The 16,694-nt window shown below is 40.0% G+C and overlaps 2 protein-coding genes and 1 non-coding gene across 3 annotated transcripts in view; 2 read left to right on the plus strand and 1 right to left on the minus strand.

Annotated features, from left to right (window-relative positions):
* The window catches only part of AKAP4 (A-kinase anchoring protein 4), a 4,924-nt gene extending 4,878 nt beyond the window's left edge, over window positions 1-46 (minus strand). Inside the window, 1 exon segment of the mRNA XM_030934575.1 lies at window positions 35-46. Within this exon segment, the coding sequence (XP_030790435.1) occupies window positions 35-46 (12 nt within the window).
* A 1,299-nt stretch (window positions 47-1,345) lies between these two features.
* On the plus strand, window positions 1,346-2,021 carry LOC104662072. Its single transcript, XR_004058266.1, has 2 exons — window positions 1,346-1,477; window positions 1,713-2,021. It is a non-coding gene; the product is annotated as an uncharacterized LOC104662072 (transcript).
* Window positions 2,022-12,388: 10,367 nt separating this feature from the next.
* Window positions 12,389-14,122, plus strand: LOC104662071 (heterogeneous nuclear ribonucleoprotein A1-like). The gene has a single exon (XM_030933541.1). It carries the CDS (start codon window positions 12,445-12,447, stop codon window positions 12,862-12,864), a length of 420 nt encoding a protein of 139 aa, XP_030789401.1. The 5' UTR covers window positions 12,389-12,444; the 3' UTR covers window positions 12,865-14,122.
* Window positions 14,123-16,694: the final 2,572 nt, after the last annotated feature.

A 16,694-nucleotide genomic window follows, 5' to 3' on the forward strand; every position in this document is an offset into this window, starting at 1 on the left:
CCTTCTCTGCTGTTGAGCGCCCCCCTTCACACACCAGTGTGAACATGCTCGCCTCGTGAAGCGTCGTGTGACTCGCACCCCAAGAGTTGGGGGGCCCCTGCCCGTGCTGTGTGTTTCGCCTCCCAGGCCCTAGTGCGCTCACTCTCCCGAGCTTCTCTAGCGACCACCACGAATTTAAACCTCGTGTTTGCACATCTGTCTCCTCTACTAGACTACAAACCCTCAAGGGGCAGGCCCGCGTCATTGGTGTTCCCAGGATCCTACGTATAGGGCTTGGTAATCCTCGTTAGCATTGTTTGGGCACTTACTATATGCCAGACTCTGTTCTATGTATGATACACACACACACACACACACACACACACACACACACACACACATACACACACATATTAAACCCTATGATGGAATTACTGTAATAATCCCCATTTGGCAGATTGGGAAACTGAGGCCCCAAGAGGTTAATTAACTGGCTCCAGGCCAAGCTGTTAGGGGAACTGAAATTTGACCTGAAGCATTTTGCCTCCAGGACCTCTGCTCTTAAACACTGCTATACCGCTTCTGTCACATAATAGGCATTCTTAGCTGAGTGAGAAAATGAACCTGTGCCATGATAGCTGTTACAGTCGGAGAGGAGGATCAGCCTTAAGTTCACGTTGGCAGTTGAGTTGGCACCTAAACTTTGTTCTAGGGTTTACCTGGCCATTAGCTCTGGACCTGAGAGTGAGTAAATTACAAAATCAGTTCTGTTCCTTCGGACTGGTGGATTTCTGCTTACATGAACATCCGTGACCAGGGCTATTATCTTTTTTGTTGTTGTTGTTAAGAGATAGGGTCTTGCTCTGTTACCAAGGCTGGAGTGCAGTGATCATAGCTCACTGCAGCCTCGAACCCCTGGGCTCAAGTGATCCTCCTGCCTCAGCCTCCCAAGTAGCTGGGACTACAGGTCCACACCACCATGCCCAGATAATTTTTTAATTTTTTTATAGAGATAGGGTCTTGCTTTGTTGCCCAGGCTGGTCTTGAATTCCTGGGCTCAAGCAGTCCTCCTGCCTTGGGCTCCTGATGTGCTGAGATTACAGGCATGATCCCTACCACACCTGGCCAAGAGCTAATATCTAACTGGTACGTATGGATATAGCCATCCCAGTAATTTGTGGCTGGAACCTATTCTGTATAGCATAGTATAATTATTGATCAGCATCCGTACTATGTGAGTCTTTGAAATGTTTTGAATGTCATCTCTGTTTAAACCATGTGTGGGAAGCTTAGACTTGGGATAGCAGAGATGGAGGGAGGATTGTGCTTCCTATAGTAGAAATCACTATTTATGCTGCTTCTTCCAGGTTCCCTTCCTGGAGTATTACAGTGGCTACAGTATCTCTGAGCTTCACCCCTTGATCAGACAGCTGAACAAACTGCTGACTTTCAGTTCTTATGATAGTCTCAAGGCTGTGTATTACAAGTATTCTCACCCGTAAGTACCAAGCCCCGGATGAGGTTGGGTTTGTGTTCATTTATGGGGAAGCTTTAAAATACTAGACCCAGACTAGCCTCACTTAAGAGAAAAAGATTTAGGCACTTTTCACCTTCCTTTCTACTCTAGGGTTAAAGCAAGATAGGGAACTAAGGGCCATATGTCCCACTTGTTCCATGGAGCCTGATTGTATTTGCCCTATTCTATACTGAGGAGACCCCTCTTCCTTTTGCAGGGTCTTCTTTGAAGTCACCAAAATCCCCACCTTGGATGTGTTGAAGCTGGAGGAGATTTTGAACTACTGATTGTGAGGCCAAGGGCCTGGTACTCTAGCAGCAGCCACAGGACTAGGCATGCATGTTAATAGGGTATATTTATTCTGTGTTTGAATTTGTCTTTTGATTGCTTTTATTCATTTTTCCTCTCTTTGTCTTTTCCCAAACTGATATGTTATAAATATTTATGTTGTTTGTTTTTATGAAAGGAAAAAATATTGTCATATTTGACTACAAATTTAATAAAAAATTAATGGTTATTGTTAAAATGGCTCATCTCCCCTCTTATTGTTCAGGAATCCCACGCACAGCTGAATAAATTTTTTTTTCTTCCTAGTCAAGGCTGGGCCCCAGGGCCTAGGTTACCCAATTCCCTCCTCTGTTTAGAAGCCTTCTCCTCATGGGAAGAGGAATTGAGCTAACTGTGAACTGATGGATGGGGCTACAGAAGGAGGTGCCCAGTCCAAGGAGAAAGCTCCTTACCTGACAGGCAGGCCTCTCTGTTCAGAGCTGGGCAGCTGGCAGTGCAGGCTAATACCCTTTGGTTTCAATCTCAGGTATTTTGCTTTCTTTGCTTCTTCCTAGATGATGAAAAGTTGGGGATCAGGATTTTAATCCAAATGTAGCCTTGCTTTCAGTTTGGCAGCTTTTTAGAGTCCAAATTTGAAAATACTCTTGGAGTGGTATGTGCTGAAATCATTTTTGGCCCTTGTCTTCTGCCAAGAGAAGAAATTCCTACCTGTGAAATTGGCAAGGTGTCCCAAGCATCAATGACTTGCCCAATCTTTAACTCATATAGCATTAAGATATTCTGCTTTCTTTTTCACTGTGCCCTACCTTTGGGGTAATGTGTACTGGGACAATTACTTAAGTTGTTAATGGAGGAGTGGAACATCCAGTATGCCAGTTGTTCAAGAGCCACTCCTAAGTCTCACCCCAGGACCTCCCCACAATCCAGCAAGTAAAGTCTACCACAGCAGGAGACCTCTAGTACTCTATTCTAGTATTGTAGCTGGCAATTATGCTGATTGGTCTGTGACCATTTGTTACCACTTGTCAAATATTTTGAATATCAGTCCTGGAGGGTGGACATTTGGTGGAGAGGACAATCAAGGAAGCAGTTACGGGGAAAATGCCTCTTCAATTCTGTCCCAAGACTCTCCATGCTATTGTAATTACATCACCTTTTCTGATGGGTTAGAGACAGATAGATGAGCATGCCAAGCCCTTAGGTGTCTCAGCGCTTTCCTTCCCTTTGAATCAGTTTCCCATTCTTCCTCCTGACTTGCTTTGCCTTGGAGACCAGACATCACTAGGTTTCCTCCTGCCCCATTCCACTGTGTTGCAAGATGACTAAAGGTACGGCCAGGGAGGTCCAAGCTGCTCAGCAGTGATTCTGCTGGCACAGCCAACTTTGCATGAACATGCTAAAAGCAATAGGCTGGAAGCCATCTTGCAAGTCTCCAGCCTTACTAGAAGGATGTGTCATGTACCTGCTTTTGAATTCTGGAGCTTTACATCAAGGGAAAAAAAATTAACCAGTTGAATTATTTCCCCCTTTTTACCAACCCTGTTCTTTAAAGGTGCTAATGAAACCATCAGTCATTTTTGTTGTTTTTGCAATGCGTCAACATTTATTTTGCACACACTCATCACTACTTCAAAATTAAGGTAGCTGTTAGAACTGGATCTTGTTAAAAGTGGGTGCAAAAGTTATCGTGGTTTTTGCCATTCCTTTTAATGGCAAAAACCGGGATAACTTTTGCACCAACCTAATATTTAGTGCCTTATTAAATAAGCATATCTATTTCTTTATCAGGAATTTGCTGGCCCAGTGAGGTGGCTCACACCTGTCATCCCAAAACTTAGGGAGACCAAGGAGGGAAGATCACTTCAGCCCAGGAGTTCGAGACCCACCTGGGCAATACAGTGAGACCCTGTCTCTACAAAAAGTTAAAAAGTTAGCCAGGCATAGTGGCTCATGCCTGTGGTCCCAGCTACTCAGGAGGCTGAGGCAGGAGGATCACTTGAGCCCAGAAGGCAGATGTTGCAGTAAGCCATGATCATGCCACTGTACTCCAGCCTGGGCAATAGAGCAAGATCCTGCTTCAAAAAAAAAATTGCTTTTATATTTTGATGACTCTCTCTCTATATATAAATAAAACTAGCTTTCTTTTAACCTTATGTATTTTTAACAGTTTTATTTTCTTAACTGGATGCAAATTATTTTATTTCTATATGTATATATAACTTTATATCTGCCTGTATCTTTAAGATCATAACAGTTTAAAAAACAAAGCTAAAAAATGCTAAAAGTTTAAATAAACTACAAAATCATCTATATAGGTCATAAAAACACTCTGGTAGAGAAATGTGCCCAATAATTCATAAATAAAACAAACATAGCCTGTGAAATAATGTGACATGCGTAGAAAAATGCCTGACGGCCGGGCGCGGTGGCTCAAGCCTGTAATCCCAGCACTTTGGGAGGCCGAGACGGGCGGATCACGAGGTCAGGAGATCGAGACCATCCTGGCTAACACGGTGAAACCCCGTCTCTACTAAAAATACAAAAAACTAGCCGGGCGAGGTGGCGGGCGCCTGTAGTCCCAGCTACTCGGGAGGCTGAGGCAGGAGAATGGCGTGAACCCGGGAGGCGGAGCTTGCAGTGAGCTGAGATCCGGCCACCGCACTCCAGCCTGGGTGACAGAGCAAGACTCCGTCTCAAAAAAAAAAAAAAAAGAAAGAAAGAAAAATGCCTGACACATAGCATAAATATCTAATAAATGGTGGTGGTACTCTCTGGTAGCAGAAGGGGCACAGAGTGGCTACAGAGGTAAGGAGGGGTGAGACTGTTAAAAAAAGAAAAAAAAAAAGGCCTGGCTGGGCACGGTGACTCACTCCTGTAATCCCAGCACTTTGGGAGGCTGAAACGGGTGGATCACAAGGTCAGGAGTTCAAGACCAGCCTGGCCAATATGGTGAAACCCCATCTCTACTAAAAATACAAAAAGTTAGCCACGTGTGGTGGCAGGCGCCTGTAGTCCCAGCTACTTGGGAGGCTGAGGCAGGAAAATCACTCAAACCCGGGAGGCGGGGGTTGCAGTGAGCTGAGATCATGCCACTCACTCCAGCCTGGGTGACAGAGTGAACCTCCTTCTCAAAAAAGAAAAAAAAAGGCTTAATTGGTATGTTGAAGGTTTTTATACTAAGAGTTTTGATTTGGGAGACATAATCAATCAAAGTTCAGTCAGAAAACAGAAACCACTCCAGTTATTTCAAACAGGAAATTTAATACAGGGAATTGGTTACTCAAGGACAAAAGAGCTAAGAAGTCACACACAGCGTGAAGTTTCTGTTATACTTAGGGCTGGAGGGACAGTAGCCAAGAGGTGGTGTCACCAGAGCCCCAGATGCCAGGGATATAAGCTGAATTTGGAATCGGTGATCAGTTGGGACCAATGAGGGTAGGACTGATGAAAGAAGGCTGGAGCCAGGAAGGAAACAAAGTTACTGCCAGACCTATTGCTGGAGGCAGAGTGAGAAAGGAAATAGCTTGACTTCTTTATATTTCAATAGTTTTTGGGGAACAGGTGTTTTTTTGTTACGTGGATAAGTTATTTAGTGGTGATTCCTGAGATTTTGGTGCACCTGTTACCCAAGCAGTATACACTGTACCCTATGTGGGTAGTCTTTTATCCCTCACCCACTCCCACTCTTCCCCGCAACTCCCCAAAGTCCATTATCTCATTTTTATGCCTTTGCATCCTAATAGCTTAGCTCCCACTTATAAGTGAGAACATATGCTATTTGGTTTTTCATTGCTGAGCTACTTCACTTAGAAAAATGGTCTCCATTTTTCTCCAACTCCATCCAAGTTGCTGTAAATGCCATTATTTTGTTCCCTTTTATGGCTGAGTAGTATTCCATGGCGTATATATACCACATTTTCCCTGTCTACTCATTGGTTGATGGGCATTTAGGTTGGTTCCATATTTTTGCAATTGTGAATTATGCTGCTATAAACATGCGTATGCAAGTGTCTTTTTCATATAATGACTTATTTTCCTTTGCGTGCATACCCAGTAGTGAGATCACTGAATTAAATGTTAGTTCTACTTTTATTTCTTTAAGGAATCTCCATACTGTTTTCCATAGTGGTTGTTCTAGTTTACATTCCCACCAGCAGTGTAAAGGTGTTCCTTTTTCATCACATCCACACCAGCATCTATTATTTTTTGACTTTTTTGGAGTAAAGTGGCATCTCATTGTGATTTTAATTTGTATTTCCCTGATAATTAGCAATGTTGAACATTTTTCCATATGTTTGTTGGCCATTTGTATATCTTCTTTTGAGAATTGTCTATTCATGTCCTTTGCCTACTTTTTGATGGGGTTTTTTCTTGCTGATTTGAGTTCCTTGTAGATTCTGGATATTAGTTCGTCAGATGCGTAGTTTGTGAATATTTTTTCCCACTCTATGGGTTGTCTGTTTACTCTGCTGATTATTTCTTTTGCTGTGCAGTAGCTTTTTAGTTTAATTAGGTCCCATTTATTTATTTTTGTTTTTGTTGCATTTGCTTTTTGGTTCTTGGTCATGAATTATTTGCCTAAGCAACGTCTACAAGAGTTTTTCCCAATGTTAACTTCTAGAATTTTTATGGTTTCAGGTCTTAGATGTAAGTCTCTGATTCATCGTGAGATGATTTTTGTATAAGGTGAGATATGAGGATCTAGTTTTATTCTTCTACATGTGGCTTGCCAATTATCCCAACACCATTTGTTGAGTAGGGCGTCCTTTCCCCACTTTGTTTTTGTTTGCTTTGTTGAAGATCAGTTGGCTGTACATATTTGGCTTTATTTCTGGGTTCTCTATTCTGTTCCATTGGTCTATGTGCCTATTTTTATACCAGTAGCATCCTGTTTTGGTAACTATACCCTTATGGTATGGTTTGAAGTCGAGTAATACGATGCTTCAGATTTGTTCTTTTTGAACATCTTGCTTTGGCTCTGTGGGCTCTTTTTTGGTTCTATATGAATTTTAGGATTGTATTTTCTAGTCCTGTGAAGAGTGATGGTGGTATTTTGATGGGAATTGCATTGAATCTGTAGGTTGCTTTTGGCAGTATGGTTGTTAAATATATTCCTAAGTATTTTATTTTTATTTTTTGCAGCTGTTGTAAAAGGGATTGAGTTCTTGATTTGATTCTCAGCGTGGTCGTTGTTGGTGTACAGCAGTGCTGTTGATTTGTGTACGTGTATTTTGTATACTGAAACTTTACTGAATTCATTTATCAGATCTAGGAGCTTTTTGGACGAGTCTTCAGGGTTTACACATACCATATGATTCACCCACTTAAAGTGTATAATTCAGGCTGGGCATGGTGCCTCATGCCTGTAATCCCAACACTTTGGGAGACTGAGGTAGGGGGATTGCTTGGACCCAGGAGTTCAAGATCAGCCTGGGCGACATAGTAAAACCCTGTTTCTACAAAAAATTTAAAAATATTTAAAAAAATTTAAAGGTGTGTAATTCAAGTTTTCGGTATATTCAGTTTTATGGTTGGGCACGGTGGCTCATGCCTGTAATCCCAGCATGTTGGGAGGCTGAGGCGGGCAGATCACTTGAGGTCAGGAGGCCTGGCCAACATGGTGAAACCTCGTCTTTACTAAAAATACAAAAATTAGCCAGGTATGGTGGTGCATGCCTGTAATCCCAGCTATCAGGAGGCTGAGGCAGGAGAATCACTTGAACCCAGGAGGTGGAGGCCGCTTGAACCCAGGAGGCAGAGGCTGCAGTGAGCTGAGATTGTGCCACTGCACTCCAGCCTGGGTGACAGAGCCAGATTCTGTCTCAAAAAAACAAAAAACCTAACTGTTTTGTAATCATCACCACAATCTAATTTTAGAACATTTTCATCACCCCTCAAATTAAACCTCCAACCTATTAGCAATCAATCTCCTTTCCCCACACCCCATGAGCCCTAGGCAACCACAAATTTACTTTCTGTCTCTATCAGTTTGCCTATTCTGGACGTTTCATATAAATTTAATCATACAATATGTGGCCTTTGTGTCTGGCTTCTTTCACATAGCAATGTTTTCAAGGTTCATGCATGTCGTAGCATGTATCAGTATTTCCTTTTATTGCTGAGTAATATACAATTGTATGGATATATATACACATTGTGTTTACCCAGTCATCAGTTGGTAGAAATTTGGCGGCTATTGGGAATAATTCTGCTATGAACATTCATGTATAAGTGTGTGAGCCTCAGTTTCTTTCTCTCAGGTATATACTTGGGAGTAGAATTGCTGGATCATGTGATAATTCTATGTTTAACCTGAGAAACCTCCATACTTTTCCAAAGTGGCTGCACCATTTTACATTCCCATAAACAGTATGTGAGGATTCCAGTTTCTCCATACCCTCTCTGACACTTGTTATTATATTTTTACTATAGCCCTCCTAGTGGGTGTAAAGTGATATCTTGTGATTTTGATTTACATTTCCCTGATGGCTAATTATGTTGAGCATATTCTAATGTGCATATTGACCATTTGTGTATACTTTTTAGAGAAATATCTATTCAAATCCTTTGCCCATATATATATTTTTTGAAACAGTCTTTCTCTGTTGCCCAGGCTGGAGTGCAATGGCACAAACATGACTCACTGCAGCCTCAATCTCCTTGGCTCAAGGAATTTTCTTACCTCATTCTTCTGAGTAGCTGGGACTATAGTCACTTGCGACCACATCCAACTAAATTTTTTAATTTTTATTTTTAGTAGAGATGAGGTCTTGCTGTGTTGCCCAGGCTGGTCTCAAGCTCCTGTTTGCACATTTTTAATTGGGTTATTTGTCTCTTCATTATTGAGTGGTAAGAGTTTTTTAATATATATTCTGGGTCATATATATGATTTGGCAATATTTGATTATACCAATTGTCTTGAAAATTTTACCTTCTTCATAGTGTTATTTAAAGCATATAAGTTTCAAATTTTGATGAAATTCAATTTATCCATTTTTAAATGTTTTTACTTTTGGTGTCATAGCTAAGAAACCATCACCTGATCCAAGGTCTTGAAGATTTATCCCTGTTTTATTCTAAGAATTGTATAGGTTTAGCTCTTACGTTTAGGTTTTAAATTCATTTTAAGTTAATTTTTGTATATGGTATGTAGGATTCCAACTTCATTCTTTTGCATATGGATATGTGGTTGCTTCATCACTATTTGTTGAAAAAAACTATGTTTTCCCCACATAATTATTTTGATACCCTTGTTGAAAATTAAATATGAGAGCTTATTTCTGGATTCTCAGTTTTATTCCATTTACTTATGTGATATCTAGCCTTATGCTAGTACTGTAATTTTTCAAAGATTAAAAATAATGACAAATAAAAATTACATTGCTGTAGCTTTGTAGTAAGTTTTAAAATTAAAAAAAGATACGAGTCCTCCAATTTTTTGATCCTTTTCAAGTTTATTTTGGCTATTCTGGGTCCCTTGCATTTCCATATGAATTTTAGCATCAACATGTCAGTTTCTGAAAAGAAGTCCACTGGGATTGTGATAGGGCTTACATTTAACTCATAGGTCAATTTGGGGAGTATTTTCATCTTAACCATCTTAAATCTTCCTGTCTATGAACATGGATATCTCCTTTTATTTGGGTCATGTTTAGTTCGTTTCAACAGTTTTTTGTAGTTTTCAGTATATAAGTTTTGTACTTCTTTTCCTAAGTATATCCTAAGTATTTTTTGATTGACCCATCAGTCTTGAATCAATTTCAGTTTCCTACTTCATTCCCCACAGACATATTTCCCTCTTCACCTATCTCAAGTATCTTTATTTTCTGTTTTAAAGGTTGGACTGACCCACCTGTTGTTCAAAGCAACTCAACTACCTTGGGACTTCTCTCCATCAATTTTTCTCCCTCGTCTTAGCCCTTCCCTTGCTTTTCCCTGCCACCATTTCCTGTACTTTCATCCTCTTCCTCTTTTGTAATCTCCGTTTCTAGCTTAAAAACATGCTCAAGACACTCTTGCCACATGCATACAAAATGAAAAGCAAAAAAAAATAAAACCTTTTATTTTTTTCAAGGTGGAGTCCTACTCTGTCACCCAGGCTGGAGTGCGGTGGCACAATCTCAGCTCACTGCAACCTCCACCTCCTGGGTTCAAGCGATTCTTTTGCCTCAACTTCCTGAGTAGCTGGGATTACAGGCGCATGCCACCACACCCAGCTAATTTTTTTTTTTTTTTTTTTTTTTTTTTTTTTTTTGTATTTTTAGTAGAGACGGGGTTTCCCCATGTTGGCCAGGCTGGTCTCAAACTCCTGACCTCGGGTGATCCACCCACCTCGGGCTCCCAAAGTGCTGGGATTACAGGCGTGAACCACTGTGCCCGGCCAAAATAAAACTATCTGCATCCACCTCCCACCTGCTGTCCAGTTCATCTCTTTTTTGTACTGAACTTCTTTTTAAGTACACTGACTCACTGTTTCTACTTAACTCATGTTCCATTCAGTCCTTTAACCCATTGTAATGTAGCTTTTGTCCCCTAGCACTTCATTGATGGGCCTTTAGCGGAAACATTGTGGTTTGCAAATCTAGTCGACAGTTTTGAGCTTTATCTTACTGGAACCCTTTTGCTACCTTTGACACTGGTGTCTTTTCATTCCTTTTGGCACTCTCTAGCCTCTTGGTTTCTGGGCCATTAGGTTTTTCTAGTTCTCTCATCTTTCTGACCTTTTCTATCGTCTCTGTAGGCTGTTTTTGTACCATCTGCCCTCAAAATTTGGTGTTCTGTTGGTTTCCAGCTTTGGCTCTCTGATTTATCTCCTTGAGTGATCTCAGCTACTCCCATAGTTTCAAGTACCACCAAGCCATTAACTTTTGAGGCTTGGTCTTCAGCTCAAACCTGTGGTCCTAGGTTCAGGCTTATATTTGTCTTCTGTTGGCCATGTCTACCGGAACGTCACACAGTTGCCTCAAACTGAACATGTCCAAAAGTGAATTTTTTCTTTCTGCTAACATGGTTCTATCTTTTATATTCTGTATCTCTATCACCATCCACTTAGTCACCCAAACCAGACACTCAGGAGTTCATCTGGGCTCTCTTTTCCCTCCCTAATAATCTCTTATTCAATCATACTGATTTTTTACCTTCAATTCCTAACTTAAAGGCTGACCACTTATGTCGTAGACTTCCATGTTTCAATTATGGCCTTATAAGAGGGTGCCGTCATTAAGTCTTGCTGATTTTACCTTCCAAATATTTCTTGGATTGGCATTCTCATCATAGAGAATCTCTCCTACTGCTACCCAGGTTTGAGATCTCATTCTACTGCCTGGATTACTGTGGTAGTTTCCTACGTGATCTCCCTATCTTCAATCTTGTTCCTTTCAAATTCACTTTCCATACAAGCACCAGAAAGATTTATTTACAATTCAATTTTAGGATTACAGTTCTGGGTAAGATATTTAAGCATCTGTTACCCTTTGTTTCCCACTGAACACTATCATAAAATCCAGAAAGAATGCATGGCACAGCTATTTGAGAATTCTAAAAAGTAAATAGCAGCAAGCAGACTGGAGAACACCAGAATGTGAAGAAGCAACAAACTCATGGCGAGTTTCCCACATTTTTTTCTCTGGCAACTTAATCCAGTCAGAAACGTTGAAGGGAGCACTATGGTACAGACAGAAAGCTCCAGAAGAAGCTTTCTAGTTCTGGCTTGAGAAGTGAGAGAAGGAATTCCTAAAGCTTGAGGTTGGGGAGGTGGAAATCCCCATCTTTTTATTTCTCTCTTCCTTCACATCCCAACCCTCAGGCAATCATACAGCATCAGCAACAATGATAGCAATGGGAGCCTTCGAAAACCAGTACTCTCAGGGAATGGACCCATGATCTTTATTTGAGGTAGAGATGGGCCCCAAGAGAGCAAAACACATTCTGTTGATTTTTTTCTCTTTCTGTTCTCCCAGTGATTATCTCCAGACGTGGCACAATTGCAGACATGAACAGTTTCTGACTAGTGGGCTGAAATGGAAGTACTAGGAACTGGGGAGTACTGGGGAGAATGTGGAGAAGTAGGAGCTTGGGAAAGTAACCCCATAAAGTTTTTTTAATGTGCTCTTTGGTGTGTATCCTCAACCTGTACGTGTGTTGATCTAGATCCTAATTAGCATACTAAAGAATTTGAGAACTGAGCTGACAGACACCCATCTGGGTTCTAGACTGACCATTTCATGACATACACAGCAGACAGATCCAGATAGCACTGCAAAGGCTTAGAAAACTGAGGTTGAACCCTCAGCCCACGGAAGGCAGATGGAAACCTGTGTCCTGAACCTAATCAAATTGATTGCAAAAGCAAACATACATTTTCCATAAAATTTAAACCAGATCTACAATTTTATAATGTCCATCCAAGATATACTCCAGAATTACTAGGCATACGAAGAACCATTGACATCTCAACTTGCATGGCAAAAGACAACAGCCAAGGACAAAAAGATATAGGTGTTGGAATTATCCAACAAAGCCTTTAAGTCTGCTACCATAAAAACTCAAATGAACAATTACAAACACTTTTGGAACAAATGTTAAAATATAAATGTTAATCCCTTTCTGCCCGTGGACGCCGCCAGAGAAGCATCGTTAAAGTCTCTCTTCTCCCTGCCGTCATGTCTAAGTCAGAGTCTCCTAAAGAGCCCGAACAGCTGAGGAAGCTCTTCATTGGAGGGTTGAGCTTTGAAACAACCGATGAGAGCCTGAGGAGCCATTTTGAGCAATGGGGAATGCTCACGGACTGTGTGGTAATGAGAGATCCAAACACCAAGCGTTCCAGGGGCTTTGGGTTTGTCACATATGCCACTGTGGAGGAGGTGGATGCAGCTATGAATGCAAGGCCACACAAGGTGGACGGAAGAGTTGTGGAACCGAAGAGAACTGTCTCAAGAGAAGATTCTCAAAGACCAGGTGCCCACTTAACTGTGAAAAAGATATTTGTTGGTGGCAGTAAAGAAGACACTGAAGAACATCACTTAAGAGATTATTTTGAACAGTATGGGAAAATTGAAGTGATTGAAATCATGACTGACTGAGGCAGTGGCAAGAAAAGGGGCTTTGCCTTTGTAACTTTTGACGACCATGACTCCGTGGATAAGATTGTCATTCAGAAATACCATACTGTGAATGGCCACAACTGTGAAGTTAGGAAAGCCCTGTCAAAGCAAGAGATGGCTAGTGCTTCATCCAGCCAAAGAGGTCGAAGTGGTTCTGGAAACTTTGGTGGTGGTTGTGTAGGTGGTTTCAGTGGGAATGACAACTTCGGTCGTGGAGGAAACTTCAGTGGTTGTGGTGGCTTTGGTGGCAGCCGTGGTGGTGGTGGATATGGTGGCAGTGGGGATGGCTGTAATGGATTTGGTAATGATGGAAGCAATTTTGGAGGTGGTGGAAGCTACAATGATTTTGGCAATTACAACAATCAGTCTTCAAATTTTGGACCCATGAAGGGAGGAAATTTTGGAGGCAGAAGCTCTGGCCCCTATGGCGGTGGAGGCCAATACTTTGCAAAACCACGAAATCAAGGTGGCTATGGCGGTTCCAGCAGCAGCAGTAGCTATGGCAGTGGCAGAAGATTTTAATTAGGAAACAAAGCTTAGCAGGAGAGGAGAGCCAGATAAGTGACAGGGAAGCTACAGGTTACAACAGATTTGTGAACTCAGCCAAGCCCAGTGGTGGCAGGGCCTAGCTGCTACAAAGAAGACATGTTTTAGACAAATACTCATGTGTATGGGCAAAAAACTCGAGGACTGTATTTGTGACTAATTGTATAACAGGTTATTTTAGTTTCTGTTCTGTGGAAAGTGTAAAGCATTCCAGCAAAGGGTTTTAATGTAGATTTTTTTTTTTTTTGCACCCATGCTGTTGATTGCTAAATGTAATAGTCTGATCGTGACGCTGAATAAATGTCTTTTTTTTAATGTGCTGTGTAAAGTTAGTCTACTCTGAAGCCATCTTGGTAAATTTCCCCGACAGTGTGAAGTTAGAATTCCTTCAGGGTGATGCCAGGTTCTATTTGGAATTTATATACAACCTGCTTGGGTGGAGAAGCCATTGTCTTCGGAAACCTTGGTGTAGTTGAACTGATAGTTACTGTTGTGACCTGAAGTTCACCATTAAAAGGGATTACCCAAGCAAAATCATGGAATTATTGGTTATAAAAGTGATTGTTGGCACATCCTATACAATATATCTAAATTGAATAATGGTACCAGATAAAATTATAGATGGGAATGAAGCTTGTGTATCATCCATTATCATGTGTAATCAATAAACGATTTAATTCTCTTGAAAAAATATATATATAAATGTTAAGCTATAGAGTCTCATCAAATAGGAATTAGAAGAGCCAAATGGACATTTTAGGATTGAAAAATACAGTAACTGAAATTTAAGAACTCACTGGGTGGACTCAACAGAAGAGAGGGGACAAAGGAAAGAGTAAAGTTGAAGGTAGATAAATAGAAGTTATGCAATGTGACAGAAAAAAGATTGCAAAGAAATGAACAGTGCCTCAGGGACTTATAGGACAATAACAAAAGGTCTATCAGTCATGCTATTAGAGCCCTAATAGGAGAGGAGAAAGAGAACAGTGCAGAAAAAATATTTGAAGAAACAATGGCTGAAAAGTTCTCAAGTTTGGTTAAAGACACCAACCTGTAGGTTTAAGAAAACAAGTGAACCTCAAGCAGGATAAATAGATAAATCATAGTCAAACTGCTGAAAAAGACTAAGAAAAACAGAGAAATGATGCATTATGTACTGCATAGGGGAACAACAATTTGAATGACTATAGATTTATCATCAGAAACTCTGTAGACCAGAAGGAAGAAACAAAATTTTTCAAGTATTGAAAGAATGATCAATCCAGAATTCAGTATCTAGCAAAATATAACTTTCAGGAATGAAGGTAAAACTTAAAACACAATTTCAGATGAAGGAAAACTAAGAAAATTCACAGCAAGCATATCTGCTGTAAAATAATTGCTAAAGAAATTTATTCATATAGAAATGAAATGGACATAGAAAGTGGAATGATAGATAGTGGAGACTCGGAAGGATGGGATGATGAAAAAATACTTGGGTACAATGTACGTTATTTGGTCGATGGATACACTAAAAGCCCCAACTTGACCACCGCACTATCTATGCTTGTAATAAAATTGCACTTGCACCCCATAAATTAATACAAATTAAAAAAAGAAATACCAGAAGGGAAATTGGAACATCCAGAATGAGGTAAATATCTGGCTAAATATAATAGACTACTCTTCTCTTAAGTTTTGTAAAACATATTTGTTGATTGAAAGCAAAAATTACATTTTGATGGGATTTTTGATGTATGTAAATGTAATATATAAGACAGTAATAGCATAAAGTGGAGAGAAAAAAGGGCTCAATATGCTGGTAGGGTTTTTACATTGCAATTGAAGTGGTAAAATGTTGATTTTAAGTAGACTGTAAAAAGTATATATTTTGTTATCCCTGGAGCAACTACTAAAAAAATTATACAGAGAGATGTCAAAGCCACAATAGATAAATTAAAATGGAATGCCAAAATTCAAATAATCTTAAAAAAGCAGGAAAAGGGAAACAGAGAAGGAAAAAAACCAGATACCAAACAGAAAATTTTAAAATGGCAAACCCCAATCCGGTCTTACCAGTAATTACATTAAATGGTCTAAACATACAAATGAAAAGACGTATTGTCAGGATGGATTAAAAAAGCATGACCCCATGCTACCTACAAAAACTCATGTCAAATATGATGATATAGGTAAGTTAAAAGTAAAAGGCTGAAAACAAATGCCATTTGAAAACCAAAAGAAGGCTGGAGTGTCTATATTAACATCAGACAAACTTGACTTCACTGCAAAGTGTCAGGAATAAAGAATGATGTTATATATTGATAGTGTCAATTCACCAAGAAGGCGGCAATCCCAAATGTGTTGTAATAACAGTTTCAAAATACTAGAAGCAAAAACTGATAGAATTGAAACAAGAAATGAACAAATCCATAATTATAGTTTCAGTAATTGATGGAAGCTAGCAGACAGAAAATCAGAAAGGATATTGAAGAAATGAACACCATTAGACAACTGAATCCAACTGATGTTTATAGAACACTTCACCAAACAAACGGCAGAATACACATTCTTCTCAAGTGCACATGGGACATTCTCCAAGATAGACCATATCCTAGGTCATAAAACAAGTTTTAACCAATTAAAAACAATAGAAAACACAGAGTATGTTCTTTGGCCACAATGGAATTAAATTAGAAATCAATAACAGATGAATAATAGTAAAATCTCCAAACACTTGGAAATAACATACCTTTAATCCATGGGTCAAAGAAACTAAACCACCCAAAGGACCTCCAGTGGATGAATGGATAAACTGGTGGATCCATGTAATTGAATTCTATTCAGCAATTAAAAGGAACAAACTGTTGATTCACATGACATCTTGAAAGAATATGAAAGGCATTTCGCTGAATTAAAGAAGTCTGTCTCAAAAGGTTGTATCTTCTATGACATTCTTGAAAGCCCAAAACCATAGTGATGTAAAATTGATCAGTGGTTAGAAATAGGGTTAAGGTGTGATTATAAAGAAATAATATAAAGGAGATTTCTGGGGCAGTGGAAACTGTTCTGTATCCTGATAGTGGTGGTGGTTACATGAATGTCTACATGTGTTAAAATTCATGGAACTCTACACCAAAAGAAAAGGGCAATTGTATGATCATTTGAATAATAGACCTAAAATTTAATTCTGATGGTGCTTCACTAGCCTACAGGGTGCAGTACAGACTTCTTAATGTGGCTTACAGGGCCCACCCTGATGGTAGCGCCTCAACAACAAGGCT

Source organism: Rhinopithecus roxellana, chromosome 7 (assembly GCF_007565055.1).
Source record: "Rhinopithecus roxellana isolate Shanxi Qingling chromosome 7, ASM756505v1, whole genome shotgun sequence".
In the NCBI taxonomy this organism is placed as follows: Eukaryota; Metazoa; Chordata; class Mammalia; order Primates; family Cercopithecidae; genus Rhinopithecus; species Rhinopithecus roxellana.

Coding starts and splice junctions, on each gene's coding strand:
- LOC104662071 (XM_030933541.1), top strand. CDS start 12,445: ATGTCTAAGTCAGAGTCTCCTAAAGAGCCCGAACAGCTGAGGAAGCTC.